Source organism: Cyprinus carpio, chromosome A5 (genome assembly GCF_018340385.1).
Source record: "Cyprinus carpio isolate SPL01 chromosome A5, ASM1834038v1, whole genome shotgun sequence".
In the NCBI taxonomy this organism is placed as follows: Eukaryota; Metazoa; Chordata; class Actinopteri; order Cypriniformes; family Cyprinidae; genus Cyprinus; species Cyprinus carpio.
Window position 1 is genome coordinate 715,926 of NC_056576.1, and position 19,158 is coordinate 735,083.

The 19,158-nt window shown below is 37.5% G+C and overlaps 1 protein-coding gene across 3 annotated transcripts in view; it reads right to left on the reverse strand.

Annotated features, from left to right (window-relative positions):
* Window positions 1–14,717: 14,717 nt before the first annotated feature.
* The window catches only part of LOC109090275 (protein FAM222A-like), a 54,517-nt gene continuing 50,076 nt past the window's right edge, over window positions 14,718–19,158 (reverse strand). For all 3 annotated transcript variants that reach the window (XM_042751043.1, XM_042751036.1, XM_042751049.1), the window contains exon 3: window positions 14,718–17,916. In XM_042751043.1, the coding sequence (XP_042606977.1) occupies window positions 16,469–17,916 (1,448 nt within the window). In that variant the 3' untranslated portion in view covers window positions 14,718–16,468. The remainder of the gene's footprint in view (window positions 17,917–19,158) is intronic.

Genomic DNA, 19,158 nt, shown 5'->3' on the forward strand with positions numbered 1-19,158 from the left:
AGGTTACATTTTAATCAATAGTCATGTCAGATTACCTCAGTGTTAAATGTACATTATGATAAAGTACAGTCCTTTTTTCATGAAAAATTGTATTATTCTTTTGTTATATTGCCAACCCATAACGGAAGGACAAAAAAATGCTGCTCTGCTTTGTTTTGTAATAAAGGTCATGCAGAAAACAGATGTGGCACCCACACCAGGAGTGTGTACAATGCCAGACAGCAGCAGTTTGCTATTTTCACCTCAGTATGCTAGCAATAGTGTGACACTGAACTTAATTGGTGTGATAGTGGTAATGATTTAAAGCGACCGGTTAAGTTTAGAGGTTTCTTATTTCACTGATAAACCAATGCCAAAAGACATATTTTAGCGGAACTATTTCATGTATTTTTAATATATATTTTTAAAGAGTACAAAAGGCATTGTCTGTATGCTGTAGTACGTGATTGCTAAATCTTTTTTTCTTTCTTTCTTTCTTTTAACTGACAATTTCAATTTAGGTCTTTTTTGTATTATTTCTAAAGTCCATGAAGTGTGATTTATAGAGGGCTGGAACAGGGCTGATTTCAAGCCTGATTTCCACACTCTGGTCATTGCAAATATCCTTTATGTATTATATTAGACACTACATATTGTTTAGGCATCAGAAGAATGTAAAGAAATAGATGGTAATATATTCTTAGTAGCAAATATTATCCTGCCCGCATGTTAGATGATTGATGCTGCTGTTGATCAACATTATTTTATGTGCTGGATTGGATGACTATTCCAGCAGTCAGAGAGATTTGTTTAATCAACAATAAAGAGATTTTGAATTGCCCACTCTTAAGTATCTGAAAAAGCAGCTTTGTCTTATTTGTAGTATTTTAATTTGTGTGCTACTTACTGTATTTTTTAACTCATCTTTTGTTTCTTAATCACTAATCTGCTACTAATATGCACTAAATATAATTTGCATTTACAGAACTAAAATTCATGCTTTCATAAGAATGACACCAATTTCTGACCATTAGATCGTGAATGCATTTTTTGTTTAAATGATTTAATTAGTCACTCAACGTCATTACTGAAATATCCTTCTGAAGAATGAGACCATTAATGTGGAAAACATAATTTTAGAAAAATCTGTTAAATTAATACTGTTGTGTTAAAATAATGTTTCGTTCTTTGCTGAAAGTCTGCAAAAGAAAAAAAAAAAAAAAAAAAAAAAAAAAAACAATTCTAGACTAGGCGTTTTTTAGTGTCTGTTTTTTCTTGACCACTAGATGGCCCTAGAGTTCCATATGTTTGCTACTGCTGTTCTAACACACATCAACTGAAACTTAACGAATTGCACCTGTGTGTGTACACACAATCAATACTGTAGTTTCATATTTTTATGTGTATTATGACTATTAATTGGTTATGATTGAAAAAAGAAAAGTTTGTAAATATGTATTCACATGGTACCCCAAAGTAGCTACTATAATGCTACCATGCTTTCAAAAAATGGAAGTACCATAGTACCTTTTTTACATTGTTGCTGTACCAGACCAGTAAAGTCACAATACAAATAACACAGAATATACAACCGACATGCACAAATATTCACTCAAACTAAAAATCTGAAAAACTTCATTTGCTAAAGATGGTCAAGTGCACCGTCCACGTCTTTGCCATCATTTTCCACCACTTTGGTGGAAACCTCGTGTCATTTTGACCTCGTGTCAACCTGCAAGATGTGATTGTTTTTTGCATGCTCAGTGGCAACCTACGAACTCCCCCTCTCTCCCCCTTCATCCTTCTCCTCCTCTGCCTCCGACGCTGAAGGACATGCTGGATCTATTGCCACCTCTCCGAGGAGGCTAATCCTCTTTAGCACCAACTTTAACTAGGCCATTAATCCCACAGGAGTTTATCTAAGCACTGAGCACCTCACACTGCTGACACTTTAGCCTACCCATCCTCCTTCTTTCCCTTCTCTCTCTCACTCTCTGTAAGTAGGGCACGGTCTGGGCCAGCAAGTGTCACCGTCAGCACCTCTGTAACCACAGCAGAACCTAAGCGGCTCAGCACCCAACCGCACACTCCTCTGTGTGAGACAGAGAGAACGACAAACCACAGGTGAGAGCTGCAGGAAGAAGAGAATGTGATAGAAAGGTGCAGGAAGGAAATTAATAAGAAAAGAGATGGATAATACAAAGAAGAAAGATGAATGCTTGGCCTCAGAATGATATTTGTCAGCGCTGAACTAACGTTGATTTAACTCTGCCGCCCAGGCCCGAGCAGATGGCTTATTTGCCAGTGCACTGATACTGTGAATATGAGTGTGAGTTTGAGCTCAGAAGCCAAAGAAAATTGTCCTTTTTGAACACTGCAAAAAAAAAAGAACTAGTTTTTTTTTTTTTTTTTGTGTGTGTGTGTGTGTGTGTGTGTCTTGGTTTCCAGTAAAAATACATACTGTAAACATCAATACATTTATTGAGGTTTATGCTAATACCATTTTTATTAAGGTTTATGCTAATACCATTTCTAGTGAATAAATCTACACTTAAATTCAAACACAAATTCGGAATATATATAATTGTAAATTTACATTAACCCTGTTTTAACCATCATATGTTGTGCTGACTTTAGAGATGTTGAGATCTTGGGTCTCAGATATGAAATGTTCTGGCAAGGTTCTCTAAGAGAATCTTAACAGAATGTTCATTCAGAGAAATCTGTTCTTTAGTAATGTTCTGGAAGCATAAAAACATGATTTATATATTTTTCATTGAATGTTCTTTTCTGCAAGCTTTTAGCTGGAAGTTTGTCTAATGATTATGAAATGTTACTTCCAGTAATGTTTGCAAAATGATCAAATAAAATGTAATTTAACATTTGCATGTCCAAGGAAAAATGTTTTTAAAACATAAAAAAAATAACAATTTCATAGTTTAAGGAGAACGTTAACAAAATGTTCTTAGAACATATTTTTTTTTTTAGCTAGATTGCGTTTACATTCTCTTGCAAAACTTTTGTGATGGAAATGACAAGAAAAACAAATCTATATTTCAGTATCTTTGCAAGCAAATGCAAAGTTTCTCGGAGAAACGTAAAACTTTTATGAAAAAATGAAAAAAATTTAGAAGTGAATGCAAAAGCATTTAAATTATACAGCAATTCCCCCACCCATTTCAATTTTTAAAATTATTATTTTTTTATTCTTATTTTCCCTTCAAATTATTTTGCCAGTATGCAAGTAGACAGATTATTGGACAGATTAAAGTTTTACCATAAATGTAATTTTTTTTCAGTATCCATTCTGGGGGACAAAAATAAATAAATAAATAAATAAATAAATAAATAAATACAAATAAAATGATTGCAGAACAGTACAATAAAAGATTTCAAAACAAACAAATGGCATCATTTTGCAGAGTATATACCAGCCAGAGAATGGCTGTTTGCATAAACTGCTTAGACTGGGCTTAAAAGCTAATGACTTTTTTTTTCTCTGCAAGTCTGGTCATAACTTCTTAAAGTGAGTTACATAAAAGCATAAATTGGTCTAATTTGAATCCAAAAAGTAAGACTGATTACCACGTGGTTACCTGCTAGTTAGTCAAACTAGTTCTTAAGACAGTCTCAACATGGTGAACATGTTTATGCAACTGATCCCATCTGAAAGTTAAATGCATTTTATCACATTTTATAGCTCCAATAATATTTTGAAATGAATGTGTGGGTTGCATTATAAAATACTGCACACTGGGATCTTTTTCATTCAGGATGAACCATACAGTATCAGTCAGTCCTATTTAAAAGTCAAATATACAGTAACTGCCCATGGGTGTATTATCGGATCCATGACTTATCCGAGCACTCATTTGTTCCAACATATGGTCAAATGGCTGGACTAATGGCCAACATCAGCTGGAGTAGGCCCTGCTGACCTAAGGGCGGCAAATAAATGAGGTTATGGTATTGACACTGTTTAACCCCTCTCTGTTCTTTGCTGGTTCAGACATTCCTCTTCTCCCAAGTAAATTTGTTCTTACTTTGAAGGAGGAGGAAGGCATAGCTTTCAGACATAGCGGTGAGATTCGTCGCCAACGTGAGGCATTTCTGAATGAATGAGATTTGCAATATGAGACAGCAGGGATGGGAGTTTCCTTGTTTGGATTGGAAACAGATTTTTGTGTTCTTATATCACTTTGAAAACACTAAAGCTTTGAAAGTCTTAATCTGCTTATTGCAAAATAAAATCTGTATGTATTGATACAAAATCAACACTGAGCTTCACACAGCAATATCTATCATCTATCCTTATATATTTATTGTTATTATTAATATTATAAATTTTCTCCTGGCTGAGGTCTACCTACAATGTAACTTAATTCATACCATCTTCTAACCTTTTTTTGAACCTTAGAAAAATAAACAGGACATTTTCAGCTAATGTTGACTTTTTTTTTTTTTTTACAAAACATATAATTTAAAAAGCAAAATAACTATCCAAGATGAAAACTGGGTGCCATGCAATCGTATTAAAGTGTGGTAAAAACGAGGCAAAATTTATCTGAATGACCTACTGCCATATGATGGACACTTTACTACCTCAGGATAAGGCATCACCATATTTGTGAATGTCAGGAAACAATAACAAAGCTCATGTCAAAGGTGACATGGAAGGTTAGTATGACCAGATTGTACTCATATTACACACTTCTGATGCGTACAGAATGTAGCCTACTATATTAATGGTCCAGTAAATTCTTCATCAAATGCATTACATACTCTGACAATATGTGAATTTAGGCACAGATCAGTGGTGAATTTGGAAACTATTTATGCAATGTCTTTATATGCAGAAATATGAGTCTGCTAGTATGCTACTTTTCAAATTTAGTCTGTGTAGTTCTTACTAAGGAGGATGTTTTGTTTTTAAAGTTACAAGTATGTTTTTAATTTATCTAAGAAAACCATGACTCCTCGTGATGCTTTAATAACAACTAATATACTAATCCGCCACACGTGACCAAGAAGTATTTATTTCAAGTAGTAAATCTAGTCAAAGCCTAGCAAATACAAATTTATATAGTGTACCAGTTTAGCCTTCATCTTTGTAAATGTAGTTCAATTATTCATTTTTGACAGCCTTCGGTTTGCTAATTTGCTGCTGGCTAAAAGGCAGGAAGATGTGCAGGTGAGTGAGTCTGGCTGATAAAAGGCTTCCTGCTCACTGAATTTGTTCTGACTGATTAAGTCAGAAATCATTGCAGAGTTAATCAAACACACTCATGTGCAGCTGCACCTTCGCTCACAAGCCTTAATGAAGTCAGACATTGCTCGGCTTGGGTGGAGTGCTGATGGCACAATTTTGGGGGCTTGAAGTTTGATTTGTGAGAAATTTCTGCAAAGTTGAATTTTCACGCTGTTATTGTTCCACATTCATGGTTATTTGCATTTCTCCCTCCAAGCCCCACACACATCTACCCTCCTCCATCCCCCCAAAAGCTTTTTCGCTCTCTTTTTTTAATAGTCTGCTCACACACAGACTGATAAAACCCATTTATTTGTACACCCACCAGCACAAGGGAAGCTACTTTAAAATTGTAACTTGCTTTATTAGTATCCTTTTAAGTATATTACTATCCAATATTTTATTTTGTTTTTTTTACATTTTAGCATATTTACACTAAACACCACCAATAAACCAAGAAGAACTGTGATGAACAGCAGTATTTAATTAACAACTATTTCAAAGGAAAAGCAGTAGCTGAGTCGGTTTGGCCTTGAGCTGATCAGAGCTAAAACTGGCTCAGACTAGTTTGGAAAGATCTTTACTGCTACTGTGACTCCATAACTGATTTAAATGGGATTGTGCCTTTTACAAGCATACAAAAGGTAAAGGCCATCTCCATCTCTATTCCTCTCTTCCACCCCCTCCATCCTTGAAGTCCCTCAGTTACGCATTAGATGCTTTCAGAGGAGAGTAAACTATCGTTCATGTCAGTGTCTTCATCTTTACAAAAAGTCAGATTAACAAGGTGCATCTCTTTCAAAAGATTAAAAACAAAGTCTTTGTCAAGCATTAAACTGCATGTAAGACACACACAGCCGATTCTCGGAATTTCCAGATTCATTGTCTAAAGCTTTTGATTGGTTCTCTCTTGTTTTTATCCACCCGTTCCTTATTTAATAGCGCTGAAAACATTGCGGAACTGCTTTTGCTCAATCACAGATGTATTCTCAGTATGAGCCCAACAAAACAATACAGCAATTAATGGGAAATAAAACTGCTGAACTAATCTCCAGACTGTCTAGTGCTCTTCCTCACATTAGACAGTGAGAGAAACAGCAGCGTTTTGAAATTTTTTCAAAGGGTGGGAAATTTGCCAAAAGTGCAGTGAAGTGTAGTTATGGTAACATTAAAAGGAAACTGCTCATCCCGTAGAGATTGTGTTCAGCGCGGCTGAATGCACTTTGTTCGGTTTCAGTATTAAAGCTCTTTGAGTGAGAGAGGCTTCTGAGCAGCATTTAACTCTGCATACATTACTACAAATGATGCCAGCTAAATCTTTAATCCAATTTAGTGACAAATACAAAGCTCTTTCACCCTCCCTCTCTCTCTCATTTCTGTGTCTCTTTCATCTGTGGCTCAGCTATCTTCAGTTTCACTGCAATTCCTCCGAGGAAAGGCCAGTGAAGTCCATGCTGAAATCTTCTGGCTTGTGACTTAGCAAACAATGCAATTGTTCTTTTTGTCTTTTAGTTTTGCTGACTGTCTGACTAAAAAGAGATCAGCACAAGAAAGAAAAAGAGAGACTTTCAGAGTATGTACTGAATTCTTTGTCACCATTCATGAACCACATCTAGGTGTAAATACATTCCTGCACGTACTATTTCCAACACGTCGACATTGTCCTTTTACCCATGTGTTAAACAATTTACTTTTTAAATTTTAGCACTTCCAGTTGCATCGTCCTTAAGTCAGTGGGGGTTTTTAATGGGTTTTTGGTTAAATGCCTGAAACAAGGTCTGTATCTTTATTCTACAGCATAACATTTCCTTGAGATTGTTTTTAAAGTGTTTACTTGTCTTGAAAAAGGCAGTTGCTAACACATGGCTAAATGGAAATACACAGGTCATCAGGAACATCAAAGGGATAGTTCACCCAAAAATGAAAATTCTGTCATCATTTACTCACCCTCATTTTGTTCCAAACCTGTATGAGTTGCTTTCTTATGTTGAACATAAAAGAAGATATTTGGAAGGTTGCTGGTAATCAAATAGTTGGTGGTTCCCATTGACTTCCATAGTATGAAAAGAAATGGAAGTCAATGGTAACCACCAACTGTTTGATTACCAGCAATCTTCAAAATATCTTCTTTTATGTTTAACATAAGAAAGCAACTCATACAGGTTTGGAACGACATGAGGGTAGGTAAACAATACTGGCACTCTGTTTTGCAGTACACACTTTCCTCTCATCAATGAAGTGCATACTTCAAGTGCATACTATAAGTAGGCGACTAGGCGTATTGGGATGCAGCCCAGTGAACTCCTGAGAGAACATTACAACATCTCAAAATGTTATACCATCAAAGGAGCATTAGGTTTGGATGGGCCGAGTTACCCAGAATGCACTGAGGCCCCTGGCATTGATCTCTTGGATGAACATTGGTCCTGTATCTCTCTTTTCTATGCGTAGTATGTGTGCTGGAGTGCAGCCAGATCAGAAGCGAAGCTCTCCATGAGAGTACATTCTGCACTAGAGGCAACGCACTTTTAAAAGCAATGTTTTGGTTTACATGCACCTCACTGAGTTCGAACCACAATGGGGGCAAGACCTACAGTTTGTGTGCGTGCCATGCTCGAGACGCAGTGCCAGAGATCTGCGGTGAGAGCAGCTGCCCTTATTTTTATTTCTGTTTTCTGAGCGAGATGGATAAGGAGGAAGTGAGAGGGATGGCTTTTATCAGCACGCCTTGTTTTTTGGCCTTGTATGCGCACGCACACCGAAGAGTTAGACCCTGCCATCAAGCACACAGAGGAAAGAGTCTCACTTGTGGTTTGAACCAGAGGGATTATGGGTTTTAGCTCTCTATCAAGCTCACTGTGTTGCCATATCTCTCCCCCTGTTACTGGCTCCTGTCTCTCTCCCACAGGGCCTGTGCCCTTCAAATACTTGGCTGTGTAACAATGGCCTGCTGTGCACAACACCACCAGTGTTGCCTATACATACACGTGAATCTAGAGCTAGATAACGCTGATATAGACAGACGGGGCAGAAATTCCACTCAATTCATTTCAATGAAAAATAATTATTTTGATGTGTAGTTGATTGCCGTGCACATATGATTTCAGCCGAGTATATACTGATAATATATAGCAGAGGCATTCAATTAAAGTTCCAGGAGGTCCTATCTCTATATCTCCTTCCCAGCAGGGACGGTCCAAACAATCATAACTTATATTGTTTCAGGAGCCAATATGTAGTATAGCTATGAAACTGCAATGAAATAATGTAAACCAATTATAACTTGAAAAAAAAAATCATTACTATATATATATATATAGTCATTTTTTAAATCCATGCATGGAGCAGTACATACCCTGAACAAAAACAGAGAAAAATAATACAAACAAATGTATTAGTTTTATAAATCAAATAAAAGTGGCTGTCAAGGCATTTATAATGTACCAAAATATTTGTTTCAAATAAATGGTGTCCTTTTAAATTTTCTATTTATAAAAAGTAATTCTGAAGAAAAAAAAAAAATCACAGTTTCATACAAATATTAAGTAACGCAACTGTTTTCAACATTGATAATAATCCAAAATATGCAGATCAGCATATTTGAATGATTTCTGAAGGTTAATGGGACACTGAAGCTTTACCATTACAGGAATAATTTACTAATTCAATAAATTGAAATAGAAATTAGTTATTTTAAATTATAATAATATTTCACAATATTACTGTATTTTTTGTTTAAATAAATGCAGCCTTGGTGAACATAAGAGACTTCTTTTATGTTTTGCGTGCATATTTATCTTTTGAATCTTCTAATTAAAAGTCACCAATTTCTGCTGTCATGGGAAATTTTTACACATGCATTAGGATTTAGGATTGTGGCTCATTGTAACACTGAGTCTGTGTGGTTTATGTGGTTACTAATCTCTAAATTTACCAAAAATTGTCCTCATACAGGGACACCATGCATAACAGGCAAGGCAGAGGAGAAGATGATACCATTCAGGACCAGGAGGCAAGGGCACGGTAATCATCATTTCAGGAACTATTAAGGTTACTTATTTTTTTTCAGCTACCAGGAATTTATTTTAAATATTTTGAACAGTGTGGAATTAGGAGAAGGACGATCTGGTTAATAAGACAAAAATAATAAAAGAAAAAAAACAAACAAACAGTTTTTCTTTATTACTATAATTGTGCACAGTTGCTTTACTCTATTAAAAATCACTAATTAATAATATTTTCCTATGAGTTTTGGTATCCTAACCGCACAAAGTAGCCTTGAGGCAACATAATAATTAATAAAGTTATTGATATGGAACTAAAATGCTTCACAAATGAGATCTGAGGGGAAAAAATGAGAAATTAGAATTTTTAGTTTATATCAATATGAAAAATGATTCATGGCCCAGGTGGAGCCAATACTGGGTTTAAATGTTGACCATGTTACACTAATTGGATATATAGGATGCATTTACAGGCCATACGTCCTCTAAAATCATGTTTAGCTTATAATGTCAGAGAGGAAGAGATCCACATGGTAAATCCAGAGCGCTGAACCCAGAGCTTTTCCATCTGACAGCTGAACTGAACCAAAGATGAACTAATTAATGACTGTAGCAATGAACCAGCAGAGAACAGGAGTGCTGCTTTAGCCTTTTAAATTACAATGAGAGGGTGAGAGAGACAGAAAGAGAGTGCGACGACAGACAGAGAGAGAATAAAGACCCCTCAAGAACGAGGGTATTGAATGGAAGCCCACATATGGATCTGTTAATGGGATACTCTGACCCTCTCTGCCATTTCAGTGGTTAAGTGACAACAAAATTCGCTCTAAGTGTCTGAGCATGTCAAGGATTGTGGGCATGAAAGTGAAGCAGGAAAGTGAAGCAGTGAGGCTAAAGAGAAAAACTTCTACCGTGAATCCAAATGAAGGCAAAATCTGCCTCTCCAGTGAACCCACCGCAATGTCAACATAAAAAAAAATCACCTTTTGTAATTCAATGCACTTAGTATATTTCTGAATATTTAGCAAGATAGAAGTAGGCCGGGACTTGATTTTATTCATCTGGAATTGACTAGATCATGATACACCAGAACCCACTTTTGAAGATGAAACGTGTTCACTCTGCAGAGCATGTCAGCGTATCTCAGCGGTAGGTTCATTTGCATTTACAGTACATTCATTCATTTGGAAGACATTTGTATACAAAATAACTGACATTCCATTGGAAGGTATACGTTTTATCAGATAATGCATTCCCTGGGAATCAAACTTAGCATTGCATTATGCATGTCACCTTTTCAGATCATTATTATTTGCAATACTCTCATAATCTTTATTATATTAACATTAATGAAACAACTGTGCTAACTACAGGCAAGATTTTAGAAAGGCTACATTGCCTAAAACAGAAGCCTAAAAAGCTAAGATGCCTAAATAGCTATTTGGCTAATGTTTAAGACATTTTAGCTTTAAACCGTAGCTTCTGGCCAAAATAAAGGTCCATGATCCATAATAATGCTTCCCTCCAGTGGAAAAAGTCAGTCCCCTTTTGTCCTCTCACATCAAAATCCACCGACATTGCTTAGAATTGTTATGGACTGTTTTCGCTTGTAAACCGTGCTTGATATATGCATATTTCTCTCCTTATTCAGACTAGACAACTTTTTCACTGGGGAAAGAAATATTGTGGAAAAATGATATTTTAGCCAGAAGCAAAGGTTTAAAAATTAAGTTAAAAAAGCATCAATGATGAATTTATTACAAACACACAGCTTGTCCACTTCACGAGCTGTTAATGAATGGACTAGAGTTGTGTGGATTATTGTGAAGCTTTTATCAGCTGTTTGGACTCTCATTCTGATGGCACCCATTCACTGCAGTGGTGAGCAAGTAGTGTGATGCTAAATTTCTCCAATTCTATTCCGATGAATAAACAAAGTAAACTCATCTGTATCTTGGATGGCCTGTGGGGATTTTTTAACAAATTTTCAACTTGAATAATGTCACAACTTTTTATCAGTTTTATGATCCTCATTAAATGAATCTGATAAGTATGCCTAATAAGACAGGCCGGAGGTAGAGCTGTCTTACTCTCTCTTTGCAGAAGGGAATTGCAGTGGCCCGGTTCACGGTGCCTGAGGGGCCAATCTGCACACAGGGCCACAGAGGCACACACTCTGAGACTAGAGCACTAGCAACGCTGCAATTATCCTGATTACCAACCAGGATGACTTCACGCTCCAGGGCTGCTCTGAACCCCCCGCCCGTTCGGTCTCTTTCTTTCTCCGGAGCCCTCCTTCCTGTAACACTGCAACAGCACATCAGAGTGCCAGTCAGCGCTAACTATATTCCCTCTGAAAACAAGCCATCACTCAAAGACATGGTGCTTCAAAGGACAGGTGCAGCTGCTGATGGTCCATATGTCTTCTTAAAGCCAAAGAAGATGAGAGGACGCAGCTCGTCGAGATTCTATACAGGGTCTAATGCTATTATTCGTATGGACGCTAAGAGGCCTATTGTTCCTGACTCCAGTCTGTCTCTTTGTTTGCATTAGTGATTGGGCCAGTTCAGTAAGATGCTAAGTAGAACTGGGTTAAACTTTACCAAAACTTTAATTAACTTGCATTATATAATGTTTAATCGACCAGTAATTCATACTGCAGATGCAAATACTCAAGGTATATATATATATATATATATATATATATATATATATATATATATATATATATATATATAATTATATATAGATATATATGATATATATATTAATATATATATTAATATATATATAAGCCTTTGTAGGTTGATTTCCAAGGGAAGTGTAAACACTGTCTCTCTGCGGTGCTTTTTTTAAAACATTGTTCTGCTTGAGTTGTCTGACAGGTAAACATATGGCATGAGTTTGAGGTGGAACAAAGTATTTGTTTAAACAATGGAATGGTTGGAAAACCTGTTTGGAAAATATGATTATTTTTTTCTATTACATTTGGTGCTGCTAAATATGTCTGATGCATTCATCTTTTTCACAAGATTTCAAAATATTGAAATTAGACTACACGAATTATTGAGAAAAAAAAAAAAGTAAAAGTAAAACAAAAGTTAAATTATTTTAATTGATTAAAATGGCAGTTGTGGCTGCCAGAAATTCACCGTAAAAATATGCAACATTTTAAACTGTACAGATTAAAATGACATTTACAGTATAAAAGCATATTTTATTTCCTGAAATATTATTAATATACCAAAAGTACTAAAATATTTTTTTTTTTTACCTTTATAAATGAACTCACATCCATCTTAAAATGCAGATGGTAAAGAAGAGGAAACAGTTATTTCAATAAAAACCCATCAAATGCAATCTGTCACACAGAGAATATCAATTTACATTTTTTTTTTATTGTAAATTGTTAAGTTGATTTGTTAGTTTTTAATTCCAAAACTGGAACATTCAACAGTATTTTACTGTAAACTTACATGAAAAGTCCCATGATATTTTAAGAGTATTTCACGTAAAGAGTACTTATTGCTAACCACTTAACAGGTTTTTAGGATTTTAGTCTTTTACATTTAAAATAACGATAATTTTTACTGTATTATTTTAGTTTCCCAAAAACACAGACACAAAACACAAACAAGTTTTTATATGTATTCTGTTAATCAACATTAATTATCATTATTACAATATCGAGTGCAACAGTCGACAAGAATGATTTTTGTCATAATATTTTAGCCATATTAGCTCCTGTTTTTAAAAATACAGTATAATTTAGATACAATTTTAAAAAGTCAATTGTTATTGGCAACAGTTTAATGTATTTTGATTTATTTAAGTAAATGGTTAAATTCAAGTATTTGACATTAAAGACAACACAGACACAATTATGAAGTGGTGAAAAATTGCCCTCACAAATGTAAAAAATGCCGCTGATAAATCAATTACAGGGGGCAACAACTGGCCCTTAATGGAAAAGTTAATTTCTGACCCTGGTCCATTCTATTTCTGAATAAAACTAAAGCCTGCACTCTGAATTGTAGAGGGCAGAACACGAGAAAAAGAAAGAGATTGAAAGAGAGTCCTTCGCTGCAGCGGACTTCTAAAATCCATTAACACAGCAGAGATAGAACATAAAGGATGACAGCAGCAGGGAGGCAGAGATTAAAGCCCCCAGGGATGTGATCAGACGCACATCTTTCAAGCTGACAGAAACTACACACGGAAAAAAGACAGCGTGCACTCTGAGATGTTTATAGACTGTTACAACTCTGGTTTCTCTAAACCAACATGAGCTCACATACTTCAGAGCGCATTTTATCTCGGATATCACCCCTTATCTAGCACAAACAGTACTGATGGACTGAAAACGTAAAAAAAAAAAAAAAAAAAAAATCTGCTTGAAGACTAGCATTGTGAAAGCAGAATGTAGGCATGGCTGACTTCAGGTGTACTGCCTGTATTCCCTGCTGGTCCCCTTGTTTGTCTTCAAAGCAAGCGGTGGGCTATTATGAGCTAATCTACAGCAGATCAATACGGCACACTCCAAGCATGTTCAGCCTGACTAACACAATCACTTCTTACATGGCTTCTCTGCAGAGACACATTGGATCTCTGTGGACATGCACTGTAGCATTTTTGCTGTTTTCCTGAGGAGAAACACTGTAGCAAAGTATTTCAGCTGCTCCGCGACATCAATGTTTTGGCTTCAGTGTTTCAAACTGCTCAACATGGGAAGCTCCACATTCAATAAATCAGTCAAAATATCTTTTGGACTATGTTTTGGAATGTAATTACAGTCAGTTGAACCACTGAGACAAGGTGAATGATCGTTCATGCAATAAACATTAATTTAACAACACAAGATGTGTGACATAAAATCCTAATGTGGTTAGAAAAGAAGAAGAAGAAGAAGAAGAAGAAGAAGAAAAAAAAAAAAAAAAAAAAAAACTAAGAAGAATTCCAGTGAAAACACATCAAATGTGAGCTGTCACAGAGAATTTGGGGAATGTGAATATTAGGTTTTAACTAAATTATAAGAGGACTCAAAAATTTACATTTAACAGTATTAAAATATAAAAATGTTGAACAGTGACTGCAAACTTTAAGTGATAAAAATATGTTGCATGCTTTACTTGTCAATTCAATTATGTTAACCTCATAAATATGCAAATAGCAATTTTAACCCAGGGTTTGCAGTGTGCAAACTCAAAACCTGACTACTCAAAACTAATTACTAATGTATAATAAAGTATAAGTATTCTAGGATTAAGTTCATCAGGATTAAGTCAAAAATTTAAGTCATAAATTCTAACTATTTCAAGTGTGAAAAACTCAGTAGCGCCTATCTTGTAGGTAGTATATCTCTGCAAGTACTTCTCTGCAATTACAAGAAGTTCATTTTCCACCTCCCAAACTGCTTCCGTTCATGCATGACAATTTCCCTTTAGTAATACAGACAAGGTCAAAGCAAAGACGTGGGTTTCTCAATAAATTCTTGAAATCATTTTATTTTGCACCTCAAAACAAGAAGGGAATGAGTATGTGGTACATTGGGAATGTAGACACAGCTGTACTTTTACATTTTTTTTTTTTGGTGTAAGCTCAGAGAAAACAAAATTGTTAATACAGTCATAATAATTGCACTTCATAAATCTAGACTGTAGCCAGCTTTTTGCCTCCGCCAGAAACCCCTGTCGACTCACTTGAGTTTCTAAATTCAATTTACCGGTGAAATTTGACTGACAAAAGAAATGCTAATTTAACGCCAGGGACCGCTGTGCCCATCCAATTTTTCTTTATTTTCCCCCTCTCTGTCCCACAAGGCATTAGTCTTCTCAGTAATCTAAGTGCAGTACATTCACAGGAAAGTCACAGTCGGAATAAATATTTCAGTGTTGAGACAAAGCTTACGAGCGGCCTCAACCCAGCTCAAACCGCTAGCACAAAGCTGAGAAAAACGCTCGTCACCTCTCCTTCCACCTCTGTTCGAGAGAGGCAATGATTGTTTTTATCGTTTCAAAAAAGGAATGGTCAAGCAACACCTCTGATAGTTTAATTCCTCTCAAGTCCACATTTAATGGTCTCACGTGTACTTCGAAACTTCAAAGCCGTGAGGGAAGAGTCATTTGATCCCTAACCAATCAAGAACAAGCTTTCCAACAACAGACAGCTCATTTTCAGAGTTTATATGATGTTCCTTTTGAAACAGACCTGATCGGCCTAATCTTGTTAATGAGGGCGGGCTCATTTCAGAGCTTTCACACAACCAGTTCCTTATACATCTGCTAATTTGGAGATTTGATTCCAGTGTAGGTAAATAAATCAGAATTCTGTTGTTTAGCTCTCGGTGGTGATTACACCATGAGAACAGCAGAAACTTATACTGCAGCCAAAGGAGAATAAATCTAAATAAATGACCCTTAACGAAACATTAAAAACCTAAGCATTTTACACTCTTACTCCCTTAGCAGCCAATGCATATTATATACTACAAATATATATAAAACAACAAAAATAGGTTCAAGTCTTCATGTTCTTTAAATACATTATATTCAAATGTCTAATTTCCAACCTGCCAAGACTTTCACACATTTTTACACACCAAGCAGTGCAATTTCTATGAAAAAACAATTAACGCTAAGGTTTTTCCATTTTATCCATTAACATTACCTAAAAGCACTGATCTAGTTGCCTTTTTGGTCTTTGAAATGTTGTAATGTGCACATACCATTACCGCTTACAGTGTTTTGTGAGCACAGGTTAAACTGTATCTTTTATAGACAACCATGGTGCTTTAAGACCATCATCTTCATCATGTTAATCCAAATAGTTACTTGCGATGTGGGGAGGAGAGGAGGCCATATTTACTTCATTTAAACCAAAAAAAATAAATAAAAATAAAATTAGTCTGATAAAATAATTAATAGGGAAAAAAAGAGAAACAACTGGAAAACAACAACAATGAAAAAAATTCCCTCTTGGCAAAAAAAGAGAGAAAAGAAAAACAGAATCCACATTTAGGAACATTCCAATTCCTAGCCAGCAATTCTCTCCCAGCTCTGAGCTGAGAGGCACCGATTGGCTTTCCAGCATTCACCCAACCATGTTTTGATCCAGATCTCCCCCAGTCTGCTTTGAGCAGGATCACAAACTCCACTGCAAATCTAGGCAATGGCAACAACTGCAGTTTGCGATTAAAGATTTTCCAGTCGCTTTTTATATTGGTCAGCCCAGTCTCTTCTTATCTGTAAACAGGGAGGCGGATGTGCGCATGCTGGTGGTCCAATAGTCTCGGCACAGACACGGTCTCGTATCCCTTCCCCAACATCTGCTCTTTGATGCAGGGAGGATGGATGTCATTGATCAGGTATTCCAGTGACTGCAGACTGCTGCTCAACACTGATGTATTACATAGACTCTTACTGGGCAAACTGCAGCACAGACCGCCCGTGCTGTCTATGGGGGGGTGGTGATGATGATGATGGTGGTGGTGATGATGATGAGGGTGGTGGTGATGGTGGGGGAATCCCAGCTCCCTGTGTCCCGTCACTGGTCCAGTTGTGGTCGTAGCTCCTGGCAGCTCTTGTGGGTTGTAGCAGTCACTGTCCGGTGTCACCAGAACACTGTTCCATGGAGGCGCAAAGTACTGACCGACAGAAAAGTTCCCATGCATCCCCACACAGTTCAAAGGCGAGGAGCTGACCTTGTCTAGTCCACCCCCACCACTCGTACTGGCCGTCATAGGATAACCTCTTGAGGAGGATACCTGTGCCCCTCCGAGCATGATGGACCCTCCTGGGGCACAGGTTTCAGGTGACTTGCTGATGGCACCTCCGCCTCCGCTCCCCCCGCTGTACATCCTCAAAACTGCCTGCTGCTGTTGCTGTTGTTTCTGCCACGGCAGATAGTCCATACCTTCGGGATACACCCCAGTCTTCATTGCCTCCCCGTTCTGCCCTGGTAGCACCGTCCCTGAATAGGCCATGTTTCCCTGCGGAGCCACAGTAGTGACGTAAGTCCCCCCTGAGGAGTTAGCAGTGCCCTGTTTGGAAGGGCTGCGGTTCAGATGTCCCGTCGATGCCCCGTTCTGACACACCTGCTGCAGAGCCTGGGCTTGGCAGTGCTGGTTGATCTGGTAAATGATGCTCTGGATGGAGGGAAGATTTGACTGAGGAGGGAGGTTCAGTCCTCGGCCCCCTGCAACAGGGATCAAGGAGCCGGCCACAGTGACGTTAGGGGGGACCGATAGAGTGGTGGCCTCCGGCGGTTTGGGAGGCCCTGTGTGGTACACAATCTGTCCGTGGCAATGACCTAAAGTGCTGCTGCTGGGAGGTGGATAAGGAGCCACTGCTATCTGCGCCGGAGACAACTTAGTCCTCCTGCCCTCAGAGTTTTTGAGGACGCCCTTTGTGGTGAAAGATGATGAGGATGATGACGATGATGATGAAACTTTGACTATCGCTAACAGACCCTGGTAGCCCCCTGTGTGGAGGTGGGGGTAGGGGCTGTAGCGCTGTCCGGTGGTGTCATATCCGTTCACAGTCCGGTTAAGGTGCTTGTGTTGGGGGACCCTGATGTTGGTGGGGAAGATCTTGATGGACAGAGGGCTGTTGGCCATCTTCTGCGCATAGGCATCCAACTCTGCTGTGCTGGGATAGCGCGGGGAAGGCATGGGGACAGTCAGCTCACCTGCAAGACAAAAAATATGTATAAGAAAACTATGAGTCAAATGTTAAGAGACTTGAAATATGGCCCACAAATATGGCAACTTTTTGACATTTCATTGTCAGAATGCAATAGCCTGGACATTCTTCTAAATAACTCTTTGGTACTCTATATTCCATCTTTTTGGGCACATCCCAATCCATTTTAGTAGAGACAAGTGTGCCAAGCTTCTAGCTTCCAAATACCTCTTTCCCTGTTTGAAGGTCACATAGTTGTTGCCTTCAGGTGTGTAACAACTTTTGGCATCATTCTAGATGACCTGCTCTTCTTGTTGGATTACATTACAAAAACAGCTCTGCCTTTTCCACAACAAAGAAAATAAGACCCTTCCTCAACTTTTAATACATGCATTGTCTAATTTCCAACCTGCCAAGACCTTATGCATGTACTTTCAATATTGCAATCTAAAATGATAAGAAAATATCTGCCAAGAACAAAAATTTAAGCCTACAAACTGTAGATGCACAATTCACAAACAATGTGAATGCTGAAAGTTTTAAATTCAGCCTGTCTATAGAAGCTGTATTTTATTCCGAACCCAGTCCTCTCTCTCTCTCTCTCTCTCTCTCTCTCTCTCACATACTCCAGTGGAGGTTTATCCCTCGATAAATAGCTCTTTTTTAACTTGAAATCAGGCACCTAAGGCATTATTAAACCAGCGCTTTGTGAAATTAATTTGGCCTCTCTATTGTTCAAAATTGGGTTAACCTTGGAGACGGAAAGGAGAGCGAGCAGGAAGTAAGGAGGATAAAAGACTTGTTTAATTGCATTGACACATTTGAGATTTATAAGTAGCACCAGTAGGTCTTAGCCTTGGCCAGGCCAATTTCTCAATTATTCAATCAGACCATCTCCAAATGAAGAGACAGACCTACATTACCCCTCCCATGAACCCCTGAAAACTCCACCCACTGGGAATTTGTAACCGGGTTTTTTCAGCCTATACAGAGAAACTGTGAGACAAAATGTACTTCAAAAGCTTTGTCATAAAACACGACTGAGACATCCATTAAAAGCGGAGCTGCAAAACTGACTCACTCCCATTAAAATGCAAAGACCCACATGTTGGGCAGGGCAGGAAATGATAAAAACCCCAATAAGCCTTAATGTCTAATAGTCAGAGAGCAAGACAAAGTGTCCTTGTAGTTGGACTCTGTTTTGGCTTGATCAGGGTTTTGAATCAGGCGTTTTCAGAGAAACCTGGGG